This window comes from Garra rufa, chromosome 12 (genome assembly GCF_049309525.1).
Source record: "Garra rufa chromosome 12, GarRuf1.0, whole genome shotgun sequence".
Taxonomy (NCBI): Eukaryota; Metazoa; Chordata; class Actinopteri; order Cypriniformes; family Cyprinidae; genus Garra; species Garra rufa.
The window spans coordinates 18398682-18419706 of NC_133372.1; the positions used below are offsets into that span (position 1 = coordinate 18398682).

Here is a 21025-nt window from a genome sequence, read left to right on the forward strand (position 1 = left end):
AGGGACACTTAATATAAAGTGGGACCAATTATGCTACTGCACCTGCAACAGCCAATGGCACTCAAGCGTGGATAGGCCTGGCTATAAGTCGTATTTTCTTTAAAATTTCTCATTCACTCAAGCCTGTTTTTTCAGTGAATATACACACTAAGCACACAGCAAAGATGGAAGACAATCCCATCCTGTAAGCCAGTGAAGAAGAGATGGCGCTCAGAGGATGCCATGTGAGACATCGAGCTGCCAGACTCACATGAGGATTGCATCCTGTGCTTGGGCCACGAACATGCCAAGACAGTGAGACCTGATTGCCGTTTCTGTGGGAATCTGCCGATCAAGACTCTCTGTGCAAGACTTGCTGCAGTCTTCATCAAGTCACCCACTGTTGCGCCTCACAGCTCAACAACGGCAGAAGAACTTAGCAGCCTCAATCTGAAGGCTTCCTCAATCAGCTGACACCGGCACAGCATCCATGTGCTCATCATTCTCCGCAGCCACCGATCTTGTACTTAGAGGGTAGCTTTCGCCCTTGCCCTGAAGCACAGGTCCTATTCTCCTTCAGAACCAGGAAGGAGGATGCCATGTCATCCATCTCCTCTTTGTGGTTTAAGGGGCAGAAGAGCACATTTACTTGGTTGTGCTCAAAGAGGCTATCACAGCTCACTTGCTTCCTGGTTCCCAAGAAGGAGGGTGGCTTGCGTATGATTTTGGATCTAAGCTACGTTCACACTGCGAGCCTTAGTGCACAATTCTGATTTTTTAGCTGTTCACATTGTTGTTTTAAATGCGGTCAAAATTAGATTACAGTGTGAACAGATCATGGTTCTGAACTAAGCCGCATGCACAGAAGAAAGATACAAACAGGGTTTCCAGGTTTTTACAACAAAATCTGCCCAATTGCTTCTTAAAACTAGTCCAAAACTAGCCCAACCATGCTCAGGGGGATAAATATCACATTAGTGTGGTCACGTTAATCGCCAGGAAAACAAGGATTTGGCAACACTTGCACAGGACGCTGTCATACGGAAGTAAACACGAAGGACATGAAGCAATTATGTGTTTATTTATAGTGTGATCAGCTGCAGAAGCCAGTGAAATTATGCACAGGCAATATGAAAAATAAAGACAAGGACCTAACAAAAAACAGCAGAGTTTTGAAACTTTCATGATACGAGCCCTCATGTTTTGCTTGAGTTGTGACTGTAACACTTATGAGTTCTGACACATCACACATTTAATGATTACCTTTTGCAACTGTTTAGATATCTCTGGGTAGGTAAAATTGTGGAATTATGACCAATGGCGATCTAGAGTGAGGTAAAAGTCATTAATTCAACACTGCGGTCGTATTGCAAAATATCTGATCTGTATAAGATTCAGTACCACATACGAAACTGGCACAAATCTGAATTGATCAGATTCCATGCGGTTAGTGCGGTTCACATCGTCATAACAAAAACAGATCTAAGTCACATGTGAGCAAAAAAAAAAATTAAAATCAGATTTGGGCCACATTTGCCTGCAGTGTGAATGCAGGAGCACTAAATTGAAAGTCTGTAAAGCGCTTATTAAAAATGACCATTGTAAAGCAGAACCTTGCCCACATTCAGCCTGGGGACTGGTTTATAGCAATGGATTTAAAAGACACATACTGTCATATATATATATATAAAAAAAAAAAAACACAAAACACTATGGCTGTGAACAGGAGTGATAATGCAACTTACCATCCACGCAGATGATGTAATAAACTACAAAATTAATGATGAAGGACAGTACAGAACACAAGAAAGCTTTGGCAGTGTAAACAAACAAAAATCACACAATCTCAAAACAATTATAGGAACAAATTTTCTACCATCTGACATTTGAATGTGTGAAAGGGACTGAAATTAAATTACAACCTTAAAGCAAATGTTTCGTGAAGCATCTAATGTAATTTTGCATAGTACTGCATTTCATAACAAAACTTTTATTTATGAGGAAAAAAATTAGCCTGGCTAACACCAGACCACGTTATGACTTCGTCATGATTCGTGGTCTGGGAACCACATGTTCATTTTCTCATATTTGAGGCGTGGTTTACGAATGCCCAGAGCCGTTTATTGGGCGCTACGAATGTCTATCAAATGCGCCTGTGCGTAGCTCATAGCCAATCGTTTCAATCATACCTGATGACGTATACAGAGCGATGGTTTAACGCCAAAAGTTGCTCTTTTTTCAAAATAAACTTGCGTTCTAAACTACTTAGAACACTATCTAAGGGGCCGTTCACATGTCGCATCTTTTGCGCACTAAAGTTCGTTATTTCAAATGTAGACGCGCGGTATGCGCGCACATAATGGAAGCGACGTGGTTGCGACGCGCTCGCGTTTTCCATGCGCAAGCTACAGAGCGGTTTGGAAAGGAGAAAGCGACACGCCTAGCGTTTTCCACGCGTTTTTAGGCGCGACATGTGAACGGCTGCATCGAATGATAACTTGCTGCCATGCTGGATCCATAGTTATAAACAAACTGCTTCGGTGAGTCGCATAGAAGGCGTCATCGTCTTGCTGCTCCCTCCCCGTTCTGTGATTGGTTCCCTATCTGAGGTGAAAATTTGGTCCATGGTTTCCATGCTACCTTCCAGCGTGAATAAAATCGCGCTGCGCGGAAGGCAGCATGGGGACACCCAGGCTAGAAAAAAATAAAAATTAGAGAAAAACATCACTGACCGTTTTCTGAGTATTGAGTCTCTCAGTGTTCATATCTGCTTGCTCCTGCTCTAATGGCTTCAGTTCGTCTTTACAGACTGGGTCTATAAACTACACACACAAAAAATCAAAAACACAGTCCACATGATCAGGCTGTTGGGCTATGAGTGTATGAAGATGCATACTGATGTGATGTATGGGATGTACCTGGGTGTTTCTGTGCTGTTGCTGGCTGTGACTGGCATTGTCTTTGATCAGAGCATTTTGCTGGATACAGTGCTGTGCAGGTGAAGGGAAGGGGGGCAATGAGTGTGTATGAGCCCTGGAATGACATGAACCTGGACAGAAACACAAGCCTGTTTAGTTGCCTGGAGTACTATCACTTGTTGACAATGGAGTGAGAGAACATACCTGACATATTTATGACACACTCCATGATGCTGTCACTATGGTGAGACTGTTTATCTTCCTCTTCTGGCTCACACATCTCCTCAATTTCACTCAGCGCACGCTTCAACATCTGCACCACAAAGCCAATTTAAGTAACATATATATTGTACAGTTATGCATGCAGCATAGCAGCACTGGAGACTGAAATTTATTATCATTTACTCTTCTCAATGTTGCTCCAAGCGTATGTAATACAAAATGTAATACAAACTGAGACACACTACAACAAAAAGACTAAAAAGGACAAAAAAAGAGAAAAGACTTATGTCATTTTAATACACTGACAAACAGGCGTTGGTTCACTGTGCTTGCATGTTGCCTGCAAAAATTACATTAATCATATATATATAATATTATAAAGTATAAAGTAAAGTAAAGTATTACTAAATAATTATGTGAGTGCTTCTGACCTGATGTCAGGTTATTTGAGAATGTTTTGTCTGTATGATTACTTATCAGAATCAGAAAGAGCTTTATTGCCAAGTATGCTTGTGCATACAAGGCATTTGTTTCAGTGTTATTACCTTCCAGTACACAGAGACGCACAGACAATACAAATAAGAGAATAAGAAAAAATACACATATGTAAGCATAAATAGACCAAAAATAAAAATTGAAAATAATAATAATAATTTGTAAAAATTGACAATAAATATGTATGTACAGTTGTGCTATAGGTGATAGGATGGAATACAGGGATATGTTAGGGTGGAGGTGGTAGCAGTAGATAAAGTCAGATTATTCCACACATTTTTGCACAATGGGAGGAACATTTTAACTGTTCATTAGGTGGATTGCCTGGGGGAAAAAACTGTTCACGCGTCTGGTAGTCCTGATCTTTGGGGCTCTGTAGTGCCGGCCGGATGGTAAGAGTTCAAAGAGGGGATGGCTTGGATGTGAGGGGTCCAAAGTGATTTTCTGAGCTCTTTTCCTCACTCTGGATGTGTACAGTTCTTGAAGGGTGGGCAGGGGAGCACCAATAATCCTCTCAGCAGACCGAACCATTCTCTGCAATCTTCTGTTGTCTGATTTTGTAGCTGAGCCAAACCAGACAGTTATTGATGTGCACAAAACAGACTCGATGATGGCTGAGTAGAACTGTCTCAGCAACTCCTGTGGTAGGTTGAACTTCTTCAGCTGGCGAAGGAAGTACAACCTTTGTTGGGCCTTTTTTACAATGGAGTCGATGTGAGTGTCCCACTTCAGGTTCTGGGACATGAAACATCCCAGGAACTTGAATGTCTCCACTGTAGCCACAGTGCTGTCCATGATGGTGAGTGAGGAAAGTGCAGGGGGGTTCCTCCTGAAGTCCACTATCATCTCTACAGTTTTGAGCTTGTTCAGCTCCAGGTTGTTGTGACTGCACCAGACAGCCAGCTCTTTTACCTCCTGTCTGTAGGCAGACTTGTCACCATCCTGAATGAGGCCGATAACCGTGGTGTCGTCTGCAAACTTCAGGAGCTTGACAGAGGGGTCTTTAGAGGTGCAGTTGTTGGTGTAGAGGGAGAAGAGCAGTGGGGAGAGGACACAACCTTGAGGGGCGCCAGTGTTGGTGGTGCGGCTGCTTGATGTGAATTTCCCCAGTCTCACCAGCTGTTGCCTATCTGTCAGAAAGCTGGTGATCCATTGACAGATAGGGCTAGGAACAGAAAGTTGGTTTAGTTTGGTGTGGAGGAGTGGAGTAATGATGGTGTTGAAGGCCGAACTGAAGTCCACAAACAGGATCCTCACATAAGTCCCTGGTCTGTCCAGATGCTGCAGGATGAAGTGCAAGCCAATGTTCACTGCATCATCCACTGACCTGTTTGCTCAGTAAGCAAACTGCAGGGGTTCCAGTAAGGGTCTGGTGATGTCCTTCAGATAAGCCAGAACCAGTTTTTCAAACGACTTCATGACGACAGATGTTAGTTAAAAGTCCTGTTATCTTGGATTTCTTTGGGACAGGAATAATAGTTGAACGTTTTAGGCAGTGAGGGACTTCACACAGCTCCAGAGACCAGTTAAAAATCTGTGAAAAGATGGGGGCCAGCTCGTCAGCGCAGGTTTTCAGACAGGCTGGTGTCACACCGTCTGGTCCTGGTGCCTTTCTTCTTTTGTTCTTCCTGAAGACCTGGCGCACCTCATTTTCGCTGATTAGAAGTGAAGGAGGGGGGGAGAGGGGGGTTGTTGGAGGTGGTAATGGTTGTGTGAAGAGATCGTCAGAACAGGTTTGGGGGGGGGTTTCAAATCTACATTAAAACTCATTCAGGTCTTCAGCAAGTCGTTGAGTCGCCTCAGTGCACGGGGGTGGTGTCCTGTAGTTTGTGATTTTTTTCAGGCCTTTCCACACTGAACTTGGATCATTCGAAGTGAACTGATCTTCTAACCTTTTTGCATAGGTCTTTTTAGCCACTCTAATCTCTTTATTCAGTGTGTTCCTGGTCTGGTTGTACAAGACTCTATCCCCTTTTCTGTAGGCATCCTCTTTGGCTTGACGAAGATGTCTGAGTTTTTCTGTAAACCATGGCTTGTCATTGTTGTAAGTTAAATAGGTTCTGGTAGGAATGCATAAATCCTCACAGAAACTGATATATGAAGTAACAGTCTCTGTGAGCTCGTCCAGATCGGTGGCAGCAGCTTCAAAAACACTCCAATCAGTCAAATAGAAACAGGATTGTAAGACCTGTTCTGTTTCGTTGGTCCATCTTTTTACAGTCTTAACTACAGGTTTAGCAGATTTAAGTTTTTGCCTGTAGGTTGGTATAAGATGAACCAGACAGTGATCAGATAGTCCCAAAGCTGCCCGTGGGACAGAGTGATATGCTCCTTTAATTGTGGTGTAACAGTGGTCCAATATATTACTGTCTCTGGTCGGACATGTAACATGCTGTCTGTATTTTGGCAGTTCACGTGAGAGATTTGCTTTATTAAAATCCCCAAGAATGATTAAAACAGAGTCCGGGTGTTGTTGTTCTGTCTCTGTGATCTGATCAGCGAGTTTCTGCAACGCCAGGTTTACGTGCGCTTGCGGTGGAATGTACACGCTCACGAGAATGAACGAGCAAAACTCTCGTGGCGAATAGAACGGCTTACAGTTAATGAAAATCGCTTCTAGATCAGAACAGCACATCTTCTTTAACACTGTTACATCTGTACACCACCTCTCATTGATGTAAGCACGTCCCGCCGCCGCGCGATTTCCCCGTCGATTCTGAGTCGCGGTCTCCTCTGAACAGCTGATATCCCGGCAGATGAATCGCGCTGTCTGGTATAGCCGCGTTCAGCCAGGTTTCTGTGAAACACAGAGCAGCAGAATGTGAAAAATCCTTATTTGTCCGGGAGAGCAGGAGGAGTTCGTCCGTTTTGTTGGGTAGAGAGCGGAGATTCGCCAGATGTATGCCTGGCAGCGACAGCCTGAATCCACGCTGACGAAGCTTTACGAGCGCGCCGGCACGCTTCCCCCGCTTGCGCGTCCTGCGTGTCCGAAAGTGTCTCAGCGCTGCTGCTCCGCCAACTACTATGTTCAGCAAAACATCCGAATAATCAAAAACCGGTAGGATATTATGTGGTGTGTTCTGCCGAATGTTCAGCAGTTCATCCCTGGTAAAACTGATCGTGTTTGCAAAACAAAAAACAGGAAAAACAAACAAAAACACTAAAACAACTGGAGAGCTAAGCACAGAGGATGCCATCCGCGGCGCCATCTTGCAAGACAATCAGTTGCAGATTAATACATTGCCCCTATCAGTTGCAGATTAATACATACCAGTAAATATGTATTAATCTGGGGATAAAGGGGATAAAATATTTTTCACACTTTAAATGGATACTAATACATTATGTCAGGCAATGTCAAAATGACACCAATCTACATACGTAATAGTGTCGCTTGTTGTATTTGCACCTTTGGTGTTTGGAAAAAAACTAACAAATAAAAACACCACAAGACCAACAGAGAAACACCCATAAATTGAGCTACTGACCAGATCAAGTTCCTCCAGGCGATGAGACAGTTTTTCTGACATATCATGTAGTTCTTGCTCTGCCTCCCTATTCCTCTGGCTACGCAAAGACAAAGAACTGTCTCTATTGCTGAACCTGAGGGAAAGAGAGAAAAACATCATGAAATACTAAACGACTTTTTTAGTAATGTTTCTAGTTGGATTGAGCCGATAGACAGTGCATGGTCCATTGCCGTTGGCTGATAGACATCATGATGTTGGGGCGGCATCCTGATCCTTCCTCTGACTCCATTCCCCCCGCATTCCGCAGTTTTATTGTTGGGTGATTACAACCTGATTCCAGAAAAGTTGGGACGTTTCATGAAATGCCATGAAAATTAAGAATGTTATCTGTTCATTCTCTTTAACCTTCACAGACATCTTTACCATCTCACTCAACCAGGCTGTTGTCCCCACTTGTTTCAAAGCCACCACCATCATTCCGGTCCACCGCCATCTCCCTCCTGCTTTAATGACTACCGTCCAGTTGCACTTACTCCCATCCTCATGAAGTGCTTTGAACGGCTAGTCATGCAGCACATTAAGTCTGTCCTGCCCCCCTCCCTGGACCCCTTCCAGTTTGTGTATCGGCCCAACCACTCGACCGATGACGCCATCTCCACTGCACTCCACTCAGCACTCACACATCTGGACAAAAAAAGACTCATATGTCCGAATGATGTTCATAGACTTCAGTTCAGCATTTAACACTATAATCCCCCAACAGCTCACTCAAAAACTGGTCCAGCTGGGGCTCAACACCTCACTGTGTAACTGGCTGTTGGATTTCCTCACCGGAAGACCACAAGCAGTACAGGTCGGCAGTAACGCATACAGCACCCTCATTCTTAACACGGGGGCCCCTCAGGGATGTGTGCTGGGCCCCTGAGGGATGTGTGCTGAGCCCCCTCCTCTTCACTCTGCTGACCCATGACTGCACACCATCACACAGCTCCAACCTCTTCATTAAGTTTGCAGACGTCGCGACTGTGATGGGTCTCATTAGCAACAGGGATGAGACCGACTACAGAAGCGAGGTGAGCCGCCTGGCCGCGTGGTGCGGAGACAACATGATGTTTTCCCTGTTTCCTGTTTGCCTTGCCTTGCTGCAGAGTGGTCTGTGTTTGTTGCTCCCTGCAGCTTCGGTTTTCTGTTGGATTCTCTATCTTATTGTTAATTCTGCCGTTTTAAATTGATAAATATAGCTTAACTTGATTTCTGATCTTATCCATCAAACTAATCTGACTAATTTGATCGTTCGCCTTATTTTATAATCACAAGTGCAGCACGTTAGCATTCCATTAGCCAGTTAACTTTCCACTCGCACTCCATTCACGCTTTTAACTCTTGTTTACTATCTTTAGCATTACGTTAGCCGGTTAGCTTGTCATCTGCGTTCCATTCACGTTTTTTCTCTCGTGTTTAATATCGTTAGTACTCCTTTAGCCGGTTCCGTTCCGTTTTTTCAGGAATTCGTACAACAGTTGGTAAGTTGGAAACATTCCACAATCACGGTGAGTAATGGCTTCTTCTCCTACAATTGTAGTCTGCACTGCTTGCCACATGTATAGCTTATCTATCTCTGTCAGCAGTGAGCCTTATACATGTGATAAATGCAGGAATATAGTCAGGCTGACAGAGAAGATTTCAGAACTAGAATCATGCATCCAAACTTTAATAGAGGATAGTAAGAATGTGAGGGCCTTAGATACGGTTTTGGATGCGACTAGCTCAGAAAGCCCTGTACATTGTTCAGTTCCGGTAACAACGCCCGTGCAGCAGGGCAACTGGGTGACTGTGAGACGGCATAGTCGCGGGTCAAAACACCGCTGCATTGGCTCCCTATAAAATATCGTATAGATTTTAAAATCTTGCTAATTACTTATAAAGCCCTCAATGGTTTAGCTCCTCAGTACTTGAGCGAGCTTCTATCGCATTATAGTCCCTCACGTCCGCTGCGTTCTCAAAATTCTGGCAATTTGATAATACCTAGAATATCAAAATCAACTGCCGGCGGCAGATCATTTTCTTATCTTGCGCCTAAACTCTGGAACAATCTACCAAACACTGTTCGGGAGGCAGACACACTCTGTCAGTTTAAATCTAGATTAAAGACACATCTCTTTAACCTGGCCTGCACATAAAACATTAACACATTCCTATAATTCAAATCCGTTAAAGGATTGTTAGGCTGCATTAATTAGGTCAGCCGGAACCTGAAAACACCTCACATTATATCTGATGCACTTGTTGCATCGTAAAAAGAATGGCATCTACGCTAATATTAGTCTGTTTCATTCTTATTCCGAGGTCACCGTAGCCACCAGACCCAGCCTGTATCCGGATCAGATGGTCACTGCAGTCCCCCGGATTCAGTCCGCACCCAGCTTAGATCATGGATCACCACCTGGAGATGACTTCAATAGCCGTGGATGTCAACCAGATGAGCTCCAGAGACCGATCATCAATGAAGACCTCGCCAACCTAGATAGCCATCGGTATTACACCACAGGAACCTGATGAGTTCTCTACAATTGGACATTGGTACAAACTGCTGGTTTCGTCTGGCCAGAGGAGAACTGGTCCCCCGACTGAGCCTGGTTTCTCCCAAGGTTTTTTTCTCCATTTCTGTCACCTGTGGAGTTTTGGTTCCTTGCCGCTGTCGCCTCTGGCTTGCTTAGTTGGGGACATTTTCCAGCGATATCGTATACTATTTGAACTGAACTGACGATGATATCACTGAATTCATTGATGAACTGCCTTTAACTGAAAATTGATTATCTTCAATAATGCGTTACTTACACACTATTGTTCTGTTTAAATACTGTGCAGTTGCTTTGACACAATCTGTATTGTTACAAGCGCTATATAAATAAAGGTGACTTGACTTGACTTGACAACAATCTCTCTCTGAATGTGGAGAAGATGAAGGAAATTGTTGTTGACTTCAGGAGAGCGCACACTCAGCATGCTCCTCTGACCATCAACGGTGCGTCTGTGGAGAGAGTGAGCAGCACCAAGTTCCTGGGTGTGCACATCACTGAGGATCTCTCCTGGACAAACAACACCACTGCACTGGCCAAGAAATCACAGCAGCGTCTCTACTTCCTTCGCAAACTAAGAAGAGAAAAAGCACCAGCCCCCATCATGTACACCTTCTACAGAGGCACCATAGAGTGCATCCTGACAAGCTGCATCACTGTGTGGTTTCGAGCCTGCAATGTGTCCTGCCATAAAACCCTCCAACGCATAGTGAGAGCAGCTGAGAAGATCATTGGTGTCTCTCTCCCCTCCCTCCAGGACATCTACAGCACCCGTCTCACCAAAAAAGCCCTCTGCATAGCAGCTGATCCCACCCACCCAATGCAAAGCTTCTTCAGCCTGCTGCCATCAGGGAGGAGACTATGGAGTCTCCAGGCCAGGACCAGCAGACTGAAGGACAGCTTCATCCATCAGGCTGTTAGGAAGCTCAATTGTCTTCCAGCTCTGCCCCCACTCCCCTCTTCTGTCCCACGGACTTTCTGAAACTCTGACACACACACTCTCTCACACACACACTCACACTCTCTGACCTGCACCAGTCACTTTGCGTAGCATTGGTCTGCTAACTACCTCGTACTACTCTTAGTCTACCTCATAAGACTCTTGTCTGTTACAAGGCTGCTCTCTATCACTTTATCATACTTACAAGCTCTATTTGCACTATATGTCGGCATTTGCACTACTCTGTTTGGTCTGCACTCACTGCCATGTGCCGTTACTTGTATATTGTATTTGTTTTTTTATATTATATGTATAATTGTATTTATTCATATTTTTATTCGTATTTTTAAAATTCTACTTTTTGTATTTAATGTTATCTGTTATCCACCAAGGGTCTAAGAGTAACGCAATTTCAATTCTCTGTATGTCCTGTCCTGTTTTTTGACTTTCAGTGTTTTCAGTGGCCAACTTTTAGGTAACACTTTATAATAACTATCCGTTATAACTAATTAATAGATCATTAATAAACTGTTAGTTAATGGGTTATAAATGACTTGTTAAATAAAAGTTAATAGTTTGTTAATTATTTATAGCTATCCCATATAACTAGTTAATAGACCATTAATAAACTGTTAGTTAATGAGTTATAAATGACTTGTTAAATAACAGTTAATAGTTTGTTAATTATTTATAACTGTGCCTTATAGATAGCCAATAGATAACTTACAAGCTGTTAGTTAACAAGTTATAAATGACTTGTTAACGGTATTATAATGATTTATAACTATACCTAATAAATTAGTAATAGATCATGAACAAGCTGTCAGTAAATTACATACTAAAGGCTTGTTAAGTATCAGTTAATAGTTTATATATGTTATTGGGACGTTATTCTAAAGTTGCAACTATTCTTCATTTATTAACTGTTGGTAAATGAGGAATAGTTGCAACTTTAGAATAACGTCCCAATAACATACATAAGCTAATAACTAAAACTTAACTAATATATTAACTCACACTTTACAGATCAGTTATTCATAATTATTCACGGACGGGGACGAATGGCTGGTGGGTGGAAGAGGAAGAAGTGGTTGTTTGGGATGCTGGGTGTGAACCGGAGAGGGAGAAGATATGCAAAGCCTGTTCTTCGCTTAGTCGAGAGAAGAAGAAGGAGAGATCTGGTGCCACTTATAGCTCACCATGTTAAAGTGGGATTGACAATAATAAGTGATGAGTGGCGGGCTTATCGCAAAGCTTTACCTCAGCTAGGTTACACCCATTTCACTGTCAATCACAGTGTGTCATATATTGATGCCCAAACAGGTGCACATAGAGAGGGCATGGAGAACGGTTAAGGAAAATGTGTGGAGACTCAGGGGGAATCGTACAGAGAAGTTACTGGTAGACCATCTCATAGTTATTGAATGGCATCAGTGGCTTGCCCGTAAGCATCACAAAGGGCTGTTAGGAAGGATAATCCATGACATTGCTGGACATTGATGTATGGACATTGTAAGGAATTAATTAGCTCAAATTTATAATGATTCAAATAAGGAATCGAATCGAAAGATTCGGAACTTGATTAAATTGATTCAGAGTTAATAGATTACACTTCTTAACCATTCGTCCAGCAAAGTGGTCAATTCAGCATACTGTATTAACTCAAAAAAGGTTTATATTATGTTCCTGGCCAAGATCACAAATAAACCAAAATATTACGTTAGGAAATTTTAAAGCTGAGGTAGCTTGATCTAAACACAGATAGAACTTTGTGAACATAAAATTCAAGACACTTCTTTTAATGAAACAATGATTTATTGACTACTCTAAGACACAAAACTAATCTCTACTCAAACACAAATAAACACACACACACACACACACACACACACACACACATTCACACTCACACTCATACAGTTCCGGGGATGAGAAATTACTGAGTTGAGGAGAACCCCAAATGTTCTAGTATCTTAACTAGTTCTTAGATCGCAACCTTAGAAAATCACAAAAGCAGAGACTTAGCTTTTAACTACTTAGGGAGTATTTTGCACCAGTTTCAGCGAAGTAAAGAGAGATCTTGTTACTTGCGTTTGTGCCGGGAACGGGGGTTCCGGGGGCTCGTCTGAGCGAAAGTTCTGGTTGGTTGCTGGTCGATGACTGTACTTTGGGAAATCCCTCGACGTGGAGGAGTGGTTTTCTGGAGCCGATCTTTCGGTTGCCTGGTTACGCAGGTTGATGCGTTCGGAGCTCTTCTGTATCAGAGTTGCGAGGCTTTGAAGAGTTTGGCAGTCACGAAGTTTCAGTTTGTTCTGTAGAGTTTTGATGGCACCGTCGCGTGCTTGGTCGAGTGGTCGAGCGGTCGAGCGCAGATGGAAAAGCACTCAAACCACAAGAGGCGAAAGGCGTGAGGCGAGAGCTAGGAGCTCTGAGTTCTCTGAGTTCTTGCTGAGTTCGCTTAGTTCGCCCAGTTCTGTTAGGAACATGAAGTTTTAAACGGGCCGCTAGGGCACGTCCCACGATGCTGGGATCCAATGGCATTGCTGAAGGGGCGGGTCACGCCACCCCCTTTTCGTCCTGTAATTCCTTCTGGTACGTAACTTATTAGGATATGGATTTCTCTGCAATTTTTGTTATTAACTTCAATAAACTATTTAAAGTATAAAAAAGAAAGTATAACAAAGTATACACAATCATTTTCTCATTCATTCAGACAAACTGCATCCATCATGATATTTCATCGCATATTACCCCATGGTAAATTGCTTGCATGCTAAAACATTTGTCACTGCTAAAGGCATATAAATGCATAGATCAAACTCCAACGATCACATAAAACACATCGAGCATATAAATGAAAACATATGATACTGTTTATAAGCTGATTGTTTCTTAAAGATTGTCTCTGCAGTGTACGTATCTCTATTGAGAGACGGGGTGTTTTGGAATGTCAGGGGAGAGGGGGACAGGAAGTCCGAAAAACCATGTGAGTCACGCTGGACGCATCATGTGCCATGCCAGCTTTATTTCAGAAGACTGGAGGTTTGTTTCTTAGGTGCTTTGAGACAGAGAGCGTTTTCTTCTCTCTGGATGCGTAAGACGCAGATCTCGACAAAAGCAGTCCATACAATTAGCGTCTGGTGATTATCATGTGATGGTCATGTTAAAATTTTATGGCTGGGAGGAGGATTCTTTTTGATTAACAGAAATGTGAACACTTCTGTTTGGGTGCTTTGTTCCGCATTCCTACAACATGTACCTCTGAAATTCTGTTTATCCAGTGTTTAGCACAAAAAGTGCCCAAACCTCATGGGTTTGTATTCTGTTGTATACTGCTGTTCTGCCATGTGATGGCTCAGTATGTGTGTTTCTATACATTGAACACAAATGTTCAACATTTCATCTGTGAAGTTTCTTTGGTAAAATACAGTACACATGAAAACCTATGGGTGGAACAAGGTTGAGGTACAAAAATTTTATCACATATTTCTGTAGCTTGAACTTGTTCCATCCATTTGCTGCTCTACAAAGTTTCAATGGTATTAGTAGATGGTTAACAAACTATGAACAACTGATCTGTAAAGTGCGAGTTAATATATTAGTTAAGTGTTAGTTATTAGCTTATGTATGTTATTGGGACGTTATTCTAAAGTTGCAACTATTCCTCATTTAATAACAGTTAATAAATAAAGAGTAGTTGCAACTTTAGAATAACGTCCCAATAACATATATAAACTATTAACTGATACTTGACAAGTCTTTAGTAAGTAATTTACTAACAGCTTGTTCATGATCTATTACTAATTTATTAGATATAGTTATAAATCATTAAAATACAGTTAATAAGTCATTTATAACTTGTTAACTAACAGCTTGTAAGTTATCTATTGGCTATCTATAAGGCACAGCTATAAATAATTAACAAACTATTAACTGTTATTTAACAAGTCATTTATAACTCATTAACTAATCGTTTATTAATGGTCTAGTAACTAGTTATAACTGATAGTTATAAATAATTAACAAACTATTAACTGTTATTTATCAAGTTATTTATAACCCATTAACTAACAGTTTATTAATGATCTATTAACTAGTTATAACGGATAGTTATTATAAAGTGTTACCAACTTTTAATTTTATTTTGTAAATATAACCAAATTTTGGGTTGTTAAATATAGCCACATGGGTTCTAGGGGTGCAACGGTTCAACTTACTCACGGTTCGGTTTGTATCACGGTTTTAGAGTCACGGTTTCGGTACGGTTCAATATGTGGTATGTTTAGGGGAAAAAAATTAAAAAGTAAAGAAATAAAAATAGCCCATATAACTACAATCAACAGCACAAATAAATACAACAGAGTAAAGATACAAATAAAATGACCAGTGATTTTAAATTTTTTTAGGTAGGTCTAACATTAGTTTTTAGGTACAGAACCGGGTTAAAATGATCAAATATAAAAAAGCATTGCATATTTTACAGTATAAAGTGAAGCTTAGTCTTTATTAAAGTTACAAAAGCTATTCAATCAAGAGCAGTGATTTCCTTGTTGTTTCTGTTTGGTAAATATTACGTAACTGCTATCAGTTTAAAAGAATGCACTGATCCTGTGCACTGATACTTAACGTTTAGCTGGCTATGTCTGCTAGGATACTGCCAAGACATAGATGAATTTCTGTGTGAATTTGTATATTCAAACACAATAAAAGAGCTCAATATTTCCATGCGTTCTGAGACGCGGGTTTGCGTGCTTCGGATGAGCGCACACAGATCTTCTCACTTCTCACTGCGCGCACGAGTCTGCGTCTTATGGCTCTTAAATGTTGAAACTGGCCAAGCTTAAATGCAATAGCAATGTGTGCTGTTCAGGTCTCACCTGCACATGAGCGCTTTCAGCACCCAGGAGATGACGGAATAAATGACTGCTCATATTCCAGCATACGGCACTCGCATTGAACAAGAATGGTTTGTCTACATTTTTAATTTAATCGCTATTGTTGTAACGCATTGGGAAGCCAGAATGCGCATCCGGCTAATGCAGAAACATTGCATTAGCCGAACCCTGTTTGTTTTACGTGTTGTTATTTAAAACATATTACAGATGCGTTGTCAGATTCAAGTTGAACCGCGGACCTGGTGCGTGCCGAACCATGTATGGAGAATGGTACGGTTTGACTTTTTACCGAGAACTGTTGCACCCCTAATGGGCTCAGGAGTATTTTGGTGAACTGCTGTCACTTAACACATTCTGCAGCTGCATCAATAAATGCAACTTGAATTTCTGTTACTCTAGATGATAGAAATGTGTGCTATGGTCAGACGAGTCCAAGTTCCAGCTTGTTTCATGTGTTACGCCTGCCTATTGCCCCCTTCTGGCTTTGCTGTAAGTGCAATCGCTGGTTGGGCAACAGGTGACATTAATCACTGATTAAGCCTCTGGGAGAGTCACGATGTATAAAAGCCTGGTATGACTTTTAGTTGCTCTCTCTCAGGTGTTGCGTTTTTTTTGTGTTTTTTGTCCTCCCTCTTAGCTTCCCTATTAAATACTCGCACGTGTATAATTTTATTTTACACCCCTAGACGTCTAGTTTTGTTATGTAACTTTTTCCTCATTTTGGTAAATAAATGGAGTTTTTCCCAAAATGTGGTGTTGTGCCTGTTTTGTGTTGCGGCTCACGAGCCAGCCGTAACATAAAATTGGGGCCTCGTCCAAGATTTTGAGTTCGTAATTGTATGTATATATTTTTATTTCTTCCGGATTTCCTTTGAGAACTGGCTTTCACTCCGGTTAGTTAGAGTGTTTCAGCTGGCTGCGTCTGAGCGGTCTTTCCATCGGAACACTGTTTGTTGTTTTGTTGATTTTTTCTTTTTCTTTTACTTTTGGGGGTTTTGGAAGGAAATCCCGGGTGGGGGTACGCTTCTCGCGCAGCTGAACTCATTTGGAGAACGGCTGTTACGAGGTTCAGCGTTTCAAGTCGCCTCGAGCCCGGCAGTCCTTTGAAGACTAGAGAGGTTAGTTTGGTGATGATCAGGTATATCGGAGATGAAAAGCCAATGGAAATCCCGGTGAGTACTTTTTCCCAGAGTTTTCTTTTTATTAAATTTGATAAAGAGAGCGTTGTTTTGTGTTTGCGTGTGAGTATTAGGGGTTACTGTTGTTATTGTTAAACAGGAAGTACGGGTTGCTTGTATAGGCTAAAATAGGTTTAGCTAACAGGCATCCTTTTTGAATTTAGGGACAGTAGTAATTGTAGACCATAGGAGGAATACGTTTGAGAAGCTGCATAGCCGATCGATAGTGAACGGTTGTTTACTGTTAGCTTTATATCGATGGCTTGTGCATGATGTAATAAATCCACTTATGAATTAGTAGTACTTCATTGTCCTTATAACAAAAAGAAATTTAATTAAAGCAGTAACTGTACAACCTGTTTGATTGATCTGAGTAATAAGAACTGGTAGTTAATTTGCGTTGATCTTAACCTTACAGTAGGCTGGTAAGCTAGATTGGGTGATGTAGTATGTCGGTGTTGGCATATTAAATATTTGTTGTGGGGTTAAGTAGTTGCTAGTTTAAAAATGACTTCCATTGGGGAGCTTAGTGTTGAACTTTCTGAAAAGTTTTTAGATCGGTGCACCAAAGAACAACTTTTAGAACTTGCAGAGAGTCATGATCTTGTGTTGACTAGCAATGATAAAAAGCGCAAAGAGGATATGTTAAGGGCTGTTAAAAGCCAGTTGATAGCCAAAGGAGTTCTTTTTACAGAAAAGGAGGTTGGCTCTGTTAGCATAACCCCACAAATGGAGGGAGTTTTGGGGTCAAAAGAAAAGCAAACACAATTTGAAACTGAGAGATTATCTTTTAAAAAGTGCACAGGGTTTAAAAGATAGGGAATGGGAAAAACAGTTTCAGTTAAAAAAAATAGAGTTTGAGTTAGAGCGTGAGCGTACACAGTTTGAGTTGAAAAAGCTAGAATTTGCAAGTGAGAGTGAACGTGAGCAGAGACAATATGAGATGAGGAAGTTAGAACTTGAATTGGAAACTAAGAAAACTGAAGCTGCTAAGCCCATTCAATTTGTGCAGTCTTCCTTTGATGTTGGTCGAAATCTCAAAATGGTTCCCCCATTTTGTGAACGTGATGTAGACCGATATTTTGCTCATTTTGAAAGAGTTGCGGGTTCTTTAAAATGGCCAGTGGAGGTCTGGACATTGCTTTTACAGTCTGTTCTGACAGGGAAGGCCCAGGAGGTGTTTGCGACCCTTTCTGAGGAGGAGAGTGCAGACTTTAAAAAGGTTAAAACGGCTATTCTAAAAGCATATGAGCTAGTACCTGAGGCTTATCGCCAAAGATTCAGGGGTTATAAAAAACTTGAAAAACAAACTTATGTGGAGTTTGCTAGGGAAAAAGAGATTATGTTTACAAGGTGGTGTCAGTCTCAACAAGTAGAAACCTTGAATCAGTTAAGGGAGTTAATTTTAGTAGAGGAGTTTAAAAACTGTCTACCTGGATCTGTCTCTACTTACCTGAATGAACAAAAGGCCCTTACTTTAGCTGATGCGGCTGTATTGGCTGATGAATTTGTTCTGACTCACAGAGTTTATTTTCCTGGAAGAGGGTCAAATGATCAAACTAAGAGGTCTTTTCGAAATCGGTGGACCCCTCCAGTGACAACATCGGGAGTTGCTTCAAATGTCCACCCTGTGAGTCAAAACACTTCTTCAGACAAGAAAGGTAAAGTAGTCTGTTTTTACTGCCATAAATTTGGACACAAAATTACGGAATGTACTGACTTCAAGAAGTCTAAGCCAGTCGGTCTAATTGGGTTGGAGCCATGCAGTTTTGTTAGCACTGGGGTTCCAGAACAAGATCTTAAAAGTAACAATGTGATGTTAAAATCTGTAGCTGTTGAAGACTGTGCAGATTATGCCCCATTTATTACTACAGGCATTGTGTCTCTGGCAGGACTGGAGGAAGGAGTTCCTGTGAAGATCTTGAGGGATACGGGAGCCTCCCAATCTTTTTTGTTAGAGGGAGTTCTTCCTCTCTCAGATCTGACTGCAACAGGGAAGGATGTCTTAATTAGAGGTATTGAGATGACCTTTCTAAAAGTTCCCTTGCATAAGGTACATCTCAAATCTGATCTTGTAAATGGCGATGTGGTTGTTGGAGTACGATCTTCCCTTCCTGTACCAGGCGTTTCTTTCATTTTAGGGAACGATCTTGCTCAGGGTAATGTTTGGGGGACATCAAAATCTGTGCCATCTACTATAGTGGTCTCCTCACCCGTGCTGGCCAATGTTCTTGATGTGTGTGGTCAAAAATTTCCCAATGTGTTTCCTTCCTGCGCGGTCACCCGAGCCATGGGAAAACGGCTTAAAGCTGATAGATTCTGTGAAGATAGTCTCGGTTCATTAACTTCCGAGGGTGGGGTTAACATGGGACAGACACTACCTGAACTTTCTAATAATGTGAGTGAGAGTGGACTTGTTTCAATACATCAGTCTCATGGTGGGGTCACTGAAGGTTATTCCCTGGGTAGCACTTTAGAAAACTCCAACTTAGAATCATCTGATTTGTTTTCTGAAGAGTCTATCTTACATGAGAAAGAAACAACGAATGATCTTTTGTCCTCTCTCTTCCGTGTTTCTCGGGAGACTTTGATCCGAGAACAATTCGCAGATGCAACTCTTAAATCTTTATTTTCCATGGTGTGTACTGAGAGTGATGCTGCGACTGAGCTACCCTCTTGTTATTTTTTTAAAGGGGGTTTGTTGCTTAGACGGTGGATCAGCAAAACCGAACCCACTACTAAGTTTTATGTACAGGTGGTAGTTCCTTTGAAATTCAGACATTCTGTAATTAGCCTAGCTCACGATGGATTGGCTGGACATATGGGAGTGAGGAAAACATATGACCGAATACAGCGTAGATTTTATTGGCCCGGATTAAAAAGAGATGTGGCAAAGTTTATCAGATCTTGTCATGTGTGCCAACTTACTGGTAAACCAAACCAGAAAATTCCTGTGGCCCCTCTCCAACCTATTCCAGCTATGTCAAAACCATTTGAGTATTTGCTGGTTGATTGCGTAGGTCCTTTACCTCGATCTAAGGCTGGTCGTCAGTATCTATTTACAGTTATGTGTTTGTCAACTCGATTTCCAGCTGTATATCCTGTTAGATCTATTACTACCAAGTCTATACTCAAAAGTTTAACTGACTTTATGTCGACATTCGGCGTCCCCAGAGTGATTCAAACGGACCAGGGCTCTAATTTTATGAGTCGTCAGTTCGCCAAGGCTTTACGACAGTTAAAAATCAGTCATAACATTTCTAGTACACATCATCCTGAAAGCCAGGGGGCCCTGGAGAGGTTCCATCAGACCCTGAAGTCATTATTGCGTTCATACTGTGTGGATCATGGGTCTGATTGGGAAGAAGGGCTACCTTGGTTGCTTTTGGGTGTTCGAGAGGTTATTCAAGAGAGCATGGGATTTAGCCCAAATGAGTTGGTATTTGGACATGAAGTTCGTGGTCCCATTGCTGTTCTTGCTGATGAGTGGATCCCTCCAGAATCCTCCCAAAATGTTCTGGATTATGTTAGTGGATTTAGGTGTCGGCTGTATGAGGCTTGAGCAATTGCCCAGAGGAAGCTGGGCAAGTCACAGAACAAGATGGAAAGGTTATTTAATCGACGAGCGGTGTCTCTGAGTTTTCAGGTTGGGGACCAAGTATTAGCTTTGTTACCTCTTGTGAGTAACCCTTTCCAAGCTCGTTTTGCAGGACCTTATCCGGTATTGAAATGCCTTTCCGGACAGAATTATCTTCTAAAAACACCAGAACGACGTAAAGGAGTACGAGTTTGTCACATAAATCTTTTAAAACCCTATTTTCCTCCCACATCTTCTGTTGCGTTAACAAACACTGTGACTGGTGACTCGTTACAGCTTATTGAGGATGATACTTCCTCTCAGAAGACTTCTTTCTCCGATTATGTCGGAAATGATGGGGTTCGTTTTCCTTCTCGAGGCATTATTGAAGGGCGTTTGAATAATTCTGAGATGTTGACGAAACTGGCCCATCATTTACCATATCTCTCCTCCTTGGAAAGAACCGACGTGCTGCAGTTGGTAGAGTCTTTTCCTCACTTGTTTTCTGATGTGCCTAGTTGCACGACAATGATTGAACACGACATTGATGTGGGTGATGCGCTTCCCATTAAGCAACATGCGTATAGGGTTAACCCAATGAAACGAGAGTTGTTGAAAAAGGAGGTTGCTTATTTGTTAAATAATAACTTGGCTGAGCCTAGTTTTAGTGCTTGGAGTTCTCCTTGTCTCCTAGTAAACAAACCAGACGGATCTTATAGATTTTGTACTGATTATCGTAAGCTAAATTCTGTCACAAAGCCTGACTGTTACC

General features: G+C 41.7%; 1 protein-coding gene across 1 annotated transcript in view; it reads right to left on the reverse strand.

Moving 5' to 3' along the window:
- Positions 1–7351, reverse strand: part of LOC141346629 (centrosomal protein of 95 kDa-like) — a 79834-nt gene extending 72483 nt beyond the window's left edge. The window contains exons 1-4 of the mRNA XM_073851560.1: positions 7103–7351; positions 3102–3210; positions 2898–3028; positions 2712–2801 (exon numbers count right to left, since the gene is read on the reverse strand). Of these exons, the coding sequence (XP_073707661.1) occupies positions 2712–2801; positions 2898–3028; positions 3102–3210; positions 7103–7243 (471 nt within the window). The 5' untranslated portion in view covers positions 7244–7351. The remainder of the gene's footprint in view (positions 1–2711; positions 2802–2897; positions 3029–3101; positions 3211–7102) is intronic.
- Between the last annotated feature and the right edge of the window lie 13674 nt (positions 7352–21025).